This window comes from Bacillus rossius, chromosome 13 (genome assembly GCF_032445375.1).
Source record: "Bacillus rossius redtenbacheri isolate Brsri chromosome 13, Brsri_v3, whole genome shotgun sequence".
Lineage (NCBI taxonomy): Eukaryota > Metazoa > Arthropoda > Insecta > Phasmatodea > Bacillidae > Bacillus > Bacillus rossius.
The window spans coordinates 42828651-42843515 of NC_086340.1; the positions used below are offsets into that span (position 1 = coordinate 42828651).

Here is a 14865-nt window from a genome sequence, read left to right on the forward strand (position 1 = left end):
TCTCAAGATATCAGTAAAATACATAAGAAAATACAATTAAAATATTGGAGCAGCAAAAAACATCAGAAAAAGATAACATTCTATATGCAATAAGTGCTCTATTAGTAAAATAATTTTCTGTCATATTTATGCCATTAAATGGAAAAAGAAATTATCTCATTGTATAAAAATATTATATGTAGGTATATAATTATATATATATATATATATATATATATATATATATATATATATATATATAATTATGTAATATGTATGTTCAATTCAATAGACTTGAATAGTGCCCGTTTACAAAAAAAAAGAACAATCAGACTATTTTACTATTCCTCATATGTACGGACAAACTAAGGAAATAAAACAGGCCAAAAATGTGCACACAAATTTGATTGCTATGCTCAATTTGTGGTGACATGTGTGTGTAGTCCCCACAACCCTGGGTGAGGGAGGGGGGGGGGGGGGGGGGTTGGAAGTTGGGTAGAGAACATGGGCGAGGAGGAGGGAACCAGTGAGTGCGGGCAGGAGAGAGAAAGATGTATGTCTCTAGACAAAGACAAACACTAATTTTTAAATTATATAGCCATTCCATTATTTGAATATTGATATAGGTTGGATACCAGCTATCAGTATTTTAACAAAAGATTGACTATAATGTAAAATCTGTTAGTAAATTTGTTATTTTGTTTGTTGGGAAAACTGAGATTTGCAGTTTTTTTGTATTGCACATGACTATCATTTTTTTTTTTTAGTTTGTGGTTTAGTTGCAATAATGTTGTTTCAAATGAGCTAATTTAATAACAAAATTTGTTCTTTGCATTTAGTAAGTTACTTTTCGTTCTCTGTGTTACAAATCCGCACAGAAATCTATCAGTAATTGACTACATCACTCTATTCAGCATTTGCACCTTATGGCGAGCTGTTGTGGACTAAGAAATTCCTTGCTGGTCATAGGTTCAAATAAAATTTTGTAGTTTTTGTCTCACATTGTTCTTCGCTCCATAGCCACATCATTTTCCCCTGAACATTTTTTTTTTTTGGGCAGTTCCTTTTTGCACTCTTGCACTAGCGTTGTCCAGTAGGGCCGGTTTACCTTGTTACAGTTTATGTTGTGGTCATCCATCGAGTAATTATTTTGTAAAACCCCAAAAGCTGTATAGTACTGAACAGCACTTCCCAACGTGCTCGGAGCACGGAATATAAAACACTGTTGGATCCCGGATCCCACACAAGAAACGGGCTCCGTGTTGAGCGCCGTGACTGAGAGCTGCTCTGGCCGTGCTGACGAGCGTGCCAGACCACTTGTCACTTTCGTGCACCGTGTCAACACTCTTAAGAATTAATTTCTGTTGTGTTGTAGCAAGGATTTCTTATTTGATAAACAAATATAAAAAGGACTTATATCAACACAAATTTTTGTATTCATTATAATTGCTATTTTTTTGATAGCTTGGAAATAAGGGGTATGTCATTTCATGGAGGTTAAGGTAGAGGTGAGAGGTTAAGAATGTTGTGCATGACCAAAGACATAAGCTCATATTTCACAGTCAGTCACTGTCACGTAGGCCTTTTCATTTTATTTCTTATTCTTCTATTATAATGGCTGATCTTGTAGTTTCCCAAACATATACAGTCTTCAACCTCTTTTATGGCAATCTTTCACTTCCTTTTTGTGTAAAAAATTTAAATATATCCTGTTTGGCTCCTTCTAGCAACATAGACTTTTTATTTTGTTTATTTTCCCCACTGTTTCATTTTCAATCATACTGATCTGTTCACCTGATCTTTTATTGGTCCAAGTTTACTGACCTCATATGCAGTTACACCCTTCCTTGTTAACCGACAGAGTGTCATCTTGCTTGAGTCTTCTTCTGTTCAACCATAGTGTTGATGCTACCACTATCATACTCGGAAAGTATTTTCTTCTGAGAATGAAGGACCCGTATCAGAAGTCCGTCATAATCACTGTGCCAATGACTGGTGTTTGGTTAGTTGAAATCTGATAGTAACGTAGGGTGAGTTTCAGGGAGTGTTTAGAAACTTTTATTTTTCCCAGAAAACATTATTTTACCATCAGAAGGAAAAGACTAGGCCACTCAGCTTTGGATATTCTGCACTGCACTGGGACACACGTATCATTTATGTATTTGTTACCAGTTTGTATTTGCAGTTCCTGCTCTGCGAGATCATCTCTCGGGGTTGTCAACTGCATGTGAACCTTGCAGTCTTGCCAACTTCACAGAGCAGAAGTAGTATAGTTGTGTGTACGCTGTGCTATGGATGAAGCACGTTGGTGTGCCTGCCTGATATATTGACTCAGCAGGTGAACAGTGGAAATCATAGCTTGTAGCCATCATGACTGGAAAATTGTTGCAAATACGAAGAGTGCTGTACCATTTGATTGTTTGGGTGCCATGTTGTCGCCGTAACAGTATCACTGGGCTCTCAAAGTCGTCTCGTCTCCAGAACGGCAAGCATTAAGCACCAGTGCTGCCACATACCTGGGAGACAAGGCCAGGCCCACCACAGTTCATCGATCCCAACTAATGGCTAGGCAATAAGGAAGGGCAGGCCTTATGTTGGTCAATTATAACAGCTCTCTCCATCAGCGAACAATCTTGTAACATTAGGACAATTTTTTTTTTGTTCTTCCAAATTCCCAGCTAAAAGTATCCTTGGTTAAGTAAACTTATGAGGATCTTCAGTCATTCTCTAGGTGATGTTTGACAAAATGACTTTTATTTTATTATTTGTACTGGTAAGAAGACGTAGCTACTGAAATGAACATAACATGTCTTCTTTTTGTATGTTTCTGATTTATTTGCTTCTTATTTGATTGGTCACACTAATAGTCATCAAAAATGTTTTGCCAAAAACCGATCACAGATAGTATGATGAATCACAAACACACCTTAGCAACTTATACACACTACCTATGTTTTTGTTTAGAGTTGGTGTTTTTGGGTTGCAAATAGTAAGTTAAATTTGCGATAGTACATTTCCTTGGATAAAGTTGGAGCAACTGAAACGTATGTTGTAGTGTCTTTCCAGAATAAAACTGAGATGGTTTGAGTAGTAGCAGTCAGCCATATATCTCTAAGGAGACAGGCAGTAGGTCTACTGGGCATGAATCAAAGCACTTAAAGGCATGGCTTTAGATCCTGGGCAGTGGTCCTGACTCCTGCAAGAGAAGGTATCTATGGGCTGAGGAGTCGGAGTTGTGGCCAGCCCTAGTATCCGAGACAAAACCCAACAGGTCTTTGGAAAGGGTTATAGTGCAATCATATAGCCTAATGACACAAGGGGTGTTTAACAAAGTGGACCATCACCGTGCCGGAGTAGCGATCATGCTGGATTATTAAACATTCATATCATTTCAACAGGGATACTTAATAAAATTTAGTATTAAATTTTAAAAAAAATAATATATGTTTTGAAACAAAATTGAAAACAATTTTTAATAAGCTGCTCTATGACAAGTATAAATTCACACAAGCTTTATGCAGATGCATGATATGGTTGCCAAGGCCAACAAACGTCAGAACTCATCCGAACCAATTTCAAACACGAGCAACTAGATCGGTGCCGGAGTACAGTGTGTGCCAAAACAACGAATGCCGACTGGAGAACGCCGACTGTAGTTAGTTTCAATCTGTAAAGTGCTTGGTGACATAGGTGCTGTTATTTTATACGTCATCAATGTCATTTCACTGAACTTGATGGGTTTGTTCAAGTTTCCAAATCGTTGTGGTTAATCTTGCCAATGTATCGCTGCAAAATTCTAGTGCAGCATTTATCACCCGACGCAAGAGCTGTATCCACGATGTTTCAGCAGCTGACATGGGCTTTTATGATCAAGTTTAAATCCCTATAGTTTTTGTGTTTGTTTCATTTCGCTGCCATTTCTTAATTTTCTACTTTTCTGTTTCTTATGGTTACAAAAATAGCAGCTGTGTTGGATTTTTTTTATATGCTGATTAAGTTCACATCTTTACCACATTTTGTTTCATAGTGCATTGTGTTACTAGTGCGGATTTGAGCTTCATTTTGTTTAAATATCATGTGGCATCTGGCTCCAGAAATAGTTTAATTTTTACACTTAAGCATGCTTGGTCGGTTTTAGCTACTTTGTTTCCTGATTTGCTTGCGACACAAGTGTTCACGAGTCATCAGTATGATTTGAAATCTGGAATTTTTACTGATAAAAATTCAACGATACTTATTAATTTGTTGTTACAGTATTACTTAACAGTGAAATATTTAATGTTCCAAGACCAACAATGTGGAACCTACTGCAGTGGCAACTATATCAGCCCGCTTCTTGATCGTAAACAGAATATAATAAGAAAGTATAAATTTTCTCATAATTTTTAGGCTTGCTGTTTTATAAAAAATATATATAAATTTTAACGATTTTTTGAACATTTTAGAAGTCATGCAAAAGGAAATATGAAATTGTCTCTTACATGTCATGTAGGATGGTGTTAAAATATTAGTAATTAGGAGATAAATATCTGTATACATATTATTTCACACATACATATATATGTGTGTGTGAAATGCAACAGTAGTAGGGATCATCATGTTGGCAAAATTACTGACCCTATTTAGCATATTAGTTCTAAATGGAAAATTCATGACCATTGTAGGGAATTTTCTACAAGTACCTACTAAGAATACTTCCGTCATTCATAGTTTACAAGCGACGAGAAAATTTTTAAAGTTCGAAGCTTCAATCTTATGATAATTAAATTTATTTTCTCTTTTGATTTGTAGACAATCATTTTCAGGGCAAATCATTCACTAATATGTTAATAAAAAAAATATTTTTGTGCCAACTGCTATAATTCTTTGCAACTACCCACGATATAAGTCTTGTTGGAAATATTAGGTAAACTTCTGCATCTTGGTCTATAGTTTTCTTCATCTTAAATTGCAACTTCATAAGTTGTTCAAGTTGGTTTTAAAATGCTTAACAAGTATATACTTGATTGGAAAAGAAAGTGTTGTAGCTCAAATGTAGCATTCTTGATATTTTTAGATTTGTTTCCATAATATATTTCATTGAAAACAATTTTTGTAGTATGTGCCATTCAAAATGCAATCAAGTTAACTAGTTGGTCCAGTTAAGGTGGTTGTACTATTAGACACTTACTATTTCCTGCTTCTTTGTTCTATTACTTCTCCAACATATACACGTATCTAACTTAATCTTCCCAGTAACTTAATATCTTTAAGTTATTTTCATTCAAATTTTAATCATAGGATTATTGAGCCCTCTTGCTTTTCCTGTGAACATGAAAGTACTTTGCCGAACTGGGAGTTCTGTCCTATTCCATTTCTGGAGTATTTTGTCCTCTTTGAGTCATCTTGAGCCCACATCACAGTTTTTACTAATTCTGTTTTATTTTTCTGAGCTTGTGAAGGTTGGATTTTTGGGATATTTTACTGATTCACCTGTACTTCTGAAATAATTTATCCATCCGTGCCATCTTAAGGGCGTAACTATTGCTTTCCGTATTCCAACTTTCTGTGGGAATGTTTTTACCAGAATTTGAACTTGTATAGTTATATCTGTTTTCTTTTTTCATAAGTTGATTTCTGATTTTTTTTTAATATTGTTGTTTTTGAACAACAATATTAAAATATATACTCCAAAATTTTATAATTTTTTAAAATTCTTTCAACCATACAATTTGTTTCAACCTTATGTGTATGTTTTCCAAATTTAACATTAATGTTCATTATAATTTATAGTTACAGCTAAAGTGCTCTCCATATACTGATTTATGGCAGAGTAATGAACAATGACTCAAGCCAATAATAATTAATTTTTTTTTTGTCTTTTTGCTGATATTCTTTCACCAATATGCACACTAAAACCAACAAACCTGTCATGTTTTCATTCTTCTTCAAAAATCTCCTGTTTATTTTTGCCAGTAGAACTTTCTTCATCATTTTCTCACTGGTACTTAGAGCACCTATTTTAAGTGAGTTACAGAGAAAATAACATTAAAATAACATACTTAATGTTTAATATGTTGTCTCTTTCTTCGGGCCACACGTTGCAATTGAGCAGCCTTAGTCCCAAGGCAGTGAAATGGATTGTGTGGGTTTGATTGGCCATCAGGGCAGTGAATTTTGTATTTTTATATGAAATGCAGTCAGTTCCAAAGTTTGGTTTGTTTGTTGTTCATTTTAGGCGTGTGTTATCAGCCTTCTCAAGCATGTTAAAATGCTTTCAAAAATTCTTGTTTCAGTATCAATGATGTCCAATTGGCTTTCTTACCTTTATATTGGTATTACACCATAGCACTTCATTTGTATCACCTTAATAAGATTAAAATTAGTGTTCTTAAATATTTAATTGATAATGCTTTTCTTAGTACATTCCTTGAATTGTATACAATAACTGTGTGAAAATTATTCTTTCAGTTAGGTTTTTAAGTCTGATTCTATTGCACCTGCGTATTAGGAAACATTAACAGTGAAGACCCTGACTAAAAATAGGATGGTGCCAACAACTAGGTTGATGAACAGAAACATGACCTATGAGAATCGCAAGAAGCAGGGCAGAAGCAATGTATTGCTAGTCAGAACGTTTAAAGCAAAGTGCTTTATTTTTTATGCTGAAATGTACCCCAGCCAACACAACTTCAGTTAAATACTGGCGCGCGACTGGCGGTAACAGCATGTGACCGTGTTGATACTGTTAGTCCATACGTGATGATTTGCAGTAAATAATCACACCTAACATTGGACCTACATAAATGTTTGCATGGTGTTATTTTCCAGAAAGCAACCAATGCCAGCCTTGTCACTTTTGGGAGATGGTGGACATAAATCGGCAGAAAGACACTTGGGCCTCTTTGGAGACCGGTTACTAGTTTCATAAAGATCAACTGCCTTGATATCAGATCATGTTTCTTTTTATAACAGCAAGTTAACAAATGTACATTTTAGAACAGCTCATTCAGCTAAAGGTATAACTATACATTGCTTATTTTTATTGCACAAACAATAAAATTACAAAAATCCTTTAGGTAACATACATTTTTATGTTTCATAAAATGACAAATATTTATTATACATTTCTTGAAAAAAAAAAAAAATTACCAAACACACACCTCAAATATTGATGAAATTTAATGAATTCCTCAGAAAATCGCAAAACCACATATTATTTGTACAATTTATTCAAGCTTCCAGCTTTATGCTGCTCCTTGGTGCTTCAGTAACCATGTTGTATGTGACGGTTCTTGACCGGATGTCTCGTTGCTTCTCCATTGTTGCACGGTCGTGTTGCTGCTCTCTTGATATCGACTACCGACATTCTGTTGCTTCTATCTTCAAGTCCGCCCGCATGGGTACACGCTACGGATGACTCGAGAGGGCATGGGCAATACATTTCATATTAGGATTCAGTTTTACACACATCAACATTTCTAGGATGGTGCTTGTACGTGATACAGTGTATTTTTTTTTTCTGTCAGTTGGCACTTGTACTCTGCAAGGCAGCCATATTCCTTTCACCTATCCTAAATACATTTGCTCACATTGCACAACTATTCCGAAATGTATTTCGTAATGTGTGATTAAAAGTAACAAATTTTGAAAAATCCTACTTGTAGCACATAAATACCCAGTATTTTAAAAAAAAATATTTCCAAGAGAATTTAAAAAATTAAAACAAAAACAGTGAAAAATGTCAGTCAGGCACATTAAACTATTCATAACTTGCTAGTCAGTATTTATAAAGCTAGATTTACGAAATAAAATTACTAAATCTCCGTAAGTACCTCCTATTGACAGCACTGAGCATGAATCAACTCCATTGCTTACCATCAGGTACCATTTACTACCCGACTTCTAATAGACACTTGGCTACAGGGACTCAAATCTGTAGGCTTCCCCAGGGGCTGGAGGGAGGGGAGCTGCCCCAGAGTTCTGCACGCGGGTTTTAGCCGACATGTCACCTCTGGATACCGTGCTTGTATGTTAGCCTACATGCATGCAACAAGCAGAAAACTTTAAAATACACAGATATATTCCACAAGACATAGTTTTGACATCAACCCCATTTCACAGTCGGGCTTTTGCAAGTGCAGGCAGCCCCCCCCCCCCCCCCCCAGAGAGGGGCTTCTTAATTCCAAGGTTCGAGGGGGGCCTTTACCCCCCCCCTCCTGGGATCTGGCCCATGCTTAGTTATATTAGTTCTAACATCATTACTATATCTTAAAGAACAGCAACAGGATGATGTCACAGTTAATGGCCAGACCCTTGCAGGATGAATTGTGTCACAAATGGTTGGTTGGTTGATGTTCGTTCAGTATGCCAGTCACTCGTTCAGAAATTCGACTCTGGCGCTCTTTGTTGGCAAGGTTTCACAAATGTAACAAAAGACAAACACTAAGGGTTGTATGAAAAGCATTAAACTGAAGGAATTTTTATTTCATAGATGTCATGCAAAGTATTTTTAACAAATTTTGTTAGCGAGAACCGCCCAGCTTGGTTTACATAGCTTGAGAAGACAATTTCAGGAATCAAGGAATGGTAGGTATTTTCATAGAAGTATTTTTCCATGTTTTTTTCTTATCTTTCTATTTATTCTTGTGTTTCGCCACTGGTTTCACTTTCATGTTCTGGTAAACAACACTGAGTCTTCAAGATTGTTAAGGGGTCACATATGCAGGACATGCATATGCACATATCCAGCTAATCCACTAGATAAGATTAAACTTTTAAAGACAGCAACTTTGATAGTACCTACATATCCTACATAATTATTTTATCCATAGGTTCGGACCGTTTTATTGATTTATAAAGTTTATATATTGAAAAAAATATTTATTTTAATAAAAAAAAAATGGAAGCTATTTAAAACATGCGAGTGGTATTCTTAGCAATGAAAGTTGTAGAATTAATTAGTGTAATATTGTTAGCTCAGTTATCGTCCTTGTTATGAGATCTGTATCAACGAAGGACCAGAGAAGAAGGATATTTCCATTCTTTCACTCCAGCTTGTCAACAGAACACTGCAGGGACTGGCCTTTCAACCCTTCCTGTGATGGTTTAAAGTTGCACCAGTGGCAAAACCTCCTTCCTCTTACCGTAGCAATTTTTTTAGAATTGAATTTTTAATGTTAAGTGTTTAGAAAACATGTACAGGCTTTGAAGAACAATATAATTTGACTCATATTTTCTGAATGTTTGGGTGCAAAGTTGAAGGGATTAGCTTTTATTAAAAACCACTTTTAAATTTGCTTTATTGGGAGGCGTCTTATGATGCAGGAGATGCAAAATGAAAACATACACTTTAATGATTTTCCATGGTGAGGTTACCAGACCAACTTAAACATAAATGGTGTCATACCCTCAAAAACTGTAGGTAATAGTTTAATGCTAAAATTACATAGAAGTTTATTTTCAATAATTTTTAATTCAGATGTATAAGTTACGTCAAAATTTTTTTGGTATAATAATATAGCAGACATTGCTAACCTCTAATTTATTCTTTTAACTAGTTTACATTATAAGTACACTACTGTTCGTAAATGTTAATCATAAATAATATTTCCGAGCCATTCAACAAGTAACTCTTTAACTTTGAAGAAACCAGTTATTAAGCAACGGGCCCAAATAAAACAAGTAATTATAGCAAAACATAAATATTAATGCAAACCTGAAAGTGGATTATAATTTTGCTATTTTGTGATGAGCTTTGTACTAAACAAACTGCTGCTTAATTTATTTAAATCTGCCTTCTGGCCCATTCTATTGCTTTTCAAAGGACTGTGAAACATTTTGTAAAAATGAGGTTTTCATTAGTAGCTAAGGTTCCAATGTACCCGTTGTTGCTGTATACCAGACAACACTGTAATTATTAAATCATTTGTATGTGTGCCAAACCTAGAACTTATAACTGCAGAGATATTAACCCCAGTGACCTTAAAACTAATAATAACTGGAGCTATAAGAAAAATAACTTTTCAAGAGGTCAGAAATATGTTTAAGTAGGCTACGCAGCTATATCTTTTTCAAAATTTCTGAACCCCCATTTAAATGGTAGGCATTCCATACCTACCACCCAAAATCCTCTAGTCAACCATAAAATTTGAAGCTGGGTCCACCCTATCTAATCAGTGCTTTTCTGTACTGCATCATACACTGAAGTGACTCTTGTATAAAGGAAAAGGAATTTCACTTGTTATCCATCATACATATAAATTGATATCTGCAGTAAAGATAAAAAAATTAAAATATCTCTTGACATTTCAAAAAATTTTACCTTCGGCCCTTTTTTTCAAATGCATCAAACCAAAAAGTGTATTTTATTAAAATTTTTTATTATAGGTAAATGTATTCTTATTTAAATGCTCACTCTTCTGTGAAATAACTATCCAGATTTCAAAATAGTAATTAATTAGATACATTCAATCATATAAATACCATTTTCACTCAAATATAAGATGCCATCGATAGTACTAACTTTCTCTGAAAGAAAACTATAACTTGCACAAAATATGACATTCAATTAAAGAAATGTATTTATTTGTTAAATGTGATTAGTTATACTGGTGTATCAGTTATTCTCGGTAGTTAACCAACTCCACCGAGCCGCCCAACAAGTTTTGTGCCAATGCTAAACTTGTCGACCTTGAATTTATTTGGCTGCTTCAACCTTGAGTAAGGAGAAGTTGTTCTGTGACTTGTTAAGTGCTCTGCATGTTTCTGAAATAAACTCGCTTACATTTTGGTGCTCCTGCAGTTTCAGACTTTTATTTTTAAACGACTGTTGAATAGCTGCCCCTGTTTCACATGCCAAATACTGAATCACAATGTTACAAGTATAATGTGGGGAGAAAACTGGGTTCGTAAGGTCTAGTCAAATTAATTAGTTAAGTTTTATTTATTACTAATGTCTGCACCATAAATTTAATTGATGCACTCAAGATCTCTGTCCACAACAATTAGTCTTACACTGATCATTGAAACATTAACACTTTCCATTGGAGCTTGGCTCGGCAGTGGCTCGCTCTTCTGTCCGCCTCTGTCCGCTTCCTTCGCACACTCGCCCACACCTCGCCGCAGTGCAGTCCCCAACTATCGCTCGTCACACCCGACTGGCTCGCACGTATCTCCCGCCTCCCGATAGATCTGGTTGGTTCAGTTAGGGCTACTTTCCCTCTTCGCCTCCCGCTGATCGCACGGGCATCGCCAGTAACACTCCCCGAGGGGAAGACTCTCTCCGCTGCTCCGCTCTTTGCTCGAAACTCTCGCGGAGGCCGGCGTTGCTGCTTTTATACTCTTGGCAGACTTTCTGGAATCGCTTGGGTTGGAAGGGGGGGGAGGGGGGGCGGAGTGGTTGGAAGTGTTGCGTCACTTTAGGCCGACTTTAGGCCAACCTGATGCCCGAAAAGTCCAGCAAGGGGGTGTTTACTTGCGCCACTCCGCGCGACGGCCTCGAGAAACTCGCATAATTCCCAGGTCGCGAAAATGGATATTGACAATGGCCTGTGGCGGGATGGTTCGAGGGGTGCGGAGGGGGGCAGGGGGGTAGCGAGAGGACCCTTGTAATCTGGCCAGGCACGCGTGGCATGCCTTACGTCAGTGGAGGGTGCGGGACTGCCAGCCAGCTCCGGATCTGGCGCGTGTCGCGGTCTTGTCTGCGTTCATAACAACACTTACCTATTACATATGTAAATGAGGTTACCTGCAAGTGACGTTTGATTCGGCTGCCATTTTAATCTTTTACACTTAATAAATAGATATACAAATCTTAGATTTGAATAAATTTGGGGAATGTCAGATGCCATCAATTATAAGATGTACTCAATTTTCTGCACTCATAAAGTAAAAAAAAAAAATGTTTCATGGAATAAATTTGGTACTTATGTAAATATTTTAGTTTAAACCATTTGCATAAAAAAATAGATGTGAGAAATTTATAGTTGTGTTAGTATAAGTTTCACATATTTCATTATTACACTAGCAAAAGCACTAGGAATAATATAGTAGATAATGTAGTATGGTTAGTGGTCATTTATTGCACTAAACAAGGTTATATTAAATTTTGATTATGTACGTACAGGTACAGTAATAAGGTACTTTTATTTGTTGGTGTGTGCATGCAGAAATACGAGAGGTAGTAAGAAATAGTGACACATTTTGGCTCCAAGTAGACCTCTACGAGAGTGATGATTTTAAAATGTTCAACTTTATGTGTAAAAAGATAGGTACCTACTTCCATTGGCATGAGGTGGACTTCTGCACCTAACCCCAACCAGCTAACTACTCATCCCTAAAAACCTGAGCAAATATTTAATCAAGTTAAACAGTATGATTGGAGCTGAAAACATCATTTTGGAAATACTGTGGTTGTTAAAAAAAAAAATGATTTTGCAAAAAAATTATTTAAGTAAAAAAAATTCAGCCTAGTAGTGGAGACAGGTCACATGCTTACGGACGGATGAGAAGCCTAAGATGAGATGTACATCAAGTTCTGTCCCTGCCCGAACACGCCCGAATATTCACCTTCGGCCAACCTCGGGATTTGTTTATTTTTGCGCAGGAAAAATGAATTCAAATATTAAAAGTGGTCGGTTAGGTTAGCTACATTAAAACATTTTAAAACACTATGGACGGTTAGTTAGGTTAGTATAGCTACATTAAAATAAACAGATATATATATATACTTATATATATAAATAAACCCGAGGTTGGCCGAAGGTGAATATTCGGGCGTGTTCGGGCAGGGACAGTACTTGATGTACATCTTAGGCTTCCCTACTACGGATACTTAAACTTGCAACTACCTTCCAGATTTATCATACAACTTATTTTTCTTCTTCCTTCAATTCAATTCTAATGTACATTATTATTACCAACAATATCACACGTAAGAGTGCAGGAAATAAGGTAGGTCTCGAAAGAGATGGGAACAGCAAATGAAAGGAAGACAGGCGCAGAATGGGAAGGAGTGGAAGTGAAGGATTGGGACGAATAAAGAGAGAATGTGACGGTCGCTAGGCTGACACTGTCGCACGCTGACAGCTGTGTGAGATAATATTAGGGATTATGTTCGAGCATTATCAGTTAACTCATTAGTATCTATTTATATAAACAATTTTAATACGTGTGTAATAAGTAAATAATAAACTGAATCAGTGAAAGTATGGATCATCGGATTATCATGTTCATTAAAATTCGAATCATAGGTATTATTAGAAAACAGTGATGTATTTATGGAGTTCACAAGTCTAATTCTTAGCACGAGATGTATGAAATTTTATCAGAAAAAATTATATGTAAATGTGAACTTTATTTTAATGATCTTCTGGCACAGCAATAAAATATTTACATAAAATTCCTTATTAGCAAAAAAATTATTGTAATAGGTATTCATCTCAATAACCTTAGACTGCTAATGATCCATTGTAGGTTTTTGGGCGTACCTCTGTTTATTGCGCTAAAGCGAACTATTCACAGTTTCCATACATATGTTCACCTTTTTTTTTTTTTTTTTTTAAATCCAACTGGTATTATCTTTGCTTTGGATGCGTCGGCAAAGCTAAGAAAATACGGATCGGTACGGTATGTGCACGCTCCGCAGCTCGGGGTCACAGGTCCCTGACCTTGTTGAAGCAGACCACGAGGCCGTTGTGGAACCTCCAGCAGTCGGTGAGCGCTATGTACTTGACGCTTCGGGGCGGGGGGCCCGGGTCGAGGGCGTTGCTGGGGGCCTCGGGGGCCTCGGGGGCCTCGGGGGCCTCGGGGGCACCGGGGCAGTCGTACTCACACGTGCAGCGCGGCACCTCGCCGCTCCAGCGGCCGCCCTCCTCGCACGTGCTCAGCGGCTCGCCCACGATCTTGTAGCCGCGCTCGCAGCGGTACTTGAGCAGCGAGTTGATCTTGTAGGTGGCCACGGAGGAGGCGGCCGACTCGGGGGTGCGGATCAGCGTGCGGCCGTACACGCGGTCGTTGTTCGTCACGGACAGGATGCTGTGCTCGGGCACCACCGGCTCGGGGCACCTGATCTCTGCAACCACCGCGCACCGGTTGTTACACGCACGGGCGTCTCTGGCCCGGGGAGCACACGTCCCACCACGTCCAGTAGTTTCATGCAGGGCCGGGGCGTTCACACAGGTGAACTAGGCGACCGCCCAGGGCACCAAGTAGCTGGGGGCGGCGCAGCACGACACATAACAGCTCATATAATATGTTTAACGATTACTGAAACTAGATGAAAATGGATTTTTGTAACAGTTTGGAATGTTTATATTGATATAAGTAATTATTTAAAGTCCACGGTGACCTGTTTATGATTTGTAATAAGTAAAAAAGTAAAAAAAAACACAAGCCTGCTTACATTTGATTGTTTACAAAATATTAGGCTTACGTGATGTATTTAAGGCAAGGAAAATTTTTTTGGGGTGTCCATGTGGGGGGGGGGGGGAGAAACAATTAAGGTTTTTCGCCTAGGGCGCCAATTTACCTTACACCGGCCCTGGTTTCGTTCATATTATTTCCATGTTTATGAAATACACATATTTACACTGATTACTAGAGACCTGCAAACTTCGCGGGTTCATTTCGTGTTATGCTGAAATTCAAATAATTGTACCTCAGTGCTGCTTCTGCCATTGGTTCACTGTTGATCTGGAGGACTGAGGGCCAATTAGAGACCCTCATTCACAGAAGTGTCTAATAACAGGCCACTCAGTCGATACGACTCACAAGTCAGCAGCCAATGTACAGGTGGCATTTGCCCGAGTGTGTAGAAGATATTGGAGTCTATCCTGGAGGTCATTGAACCCGCGAATTTTTCCGGTCTCTACTGATTACATATAGTAGTAGATCAGGTGTCAAATA

The 14865-nt window shown here is 37.4% G+C and overlaps 1 protein-coding gene across 1 annotated transcript in view; it reads right to left on the reverse strand.

The window, feature by feature from the left end:
• Positions 1–14865, reverse strand: part of LOC134538499 (sushi, von Willebrand factor type A, EGF and pentraxin domain-containing protein 1) — a 248322-nt gene that overhangs the window by 14213 nt on the left and 219244 nt on the right. Inside the window, exon 15 of the mRNA XM_063379874.1 lies at positions 13793–14032. Coding sequence (XP_063235944.1) covers positions 13793–14032 — 240 coding nt within the window. The remainder of the gene's footprint in view (positions 1–13792; positions 14033–14865) is intronic.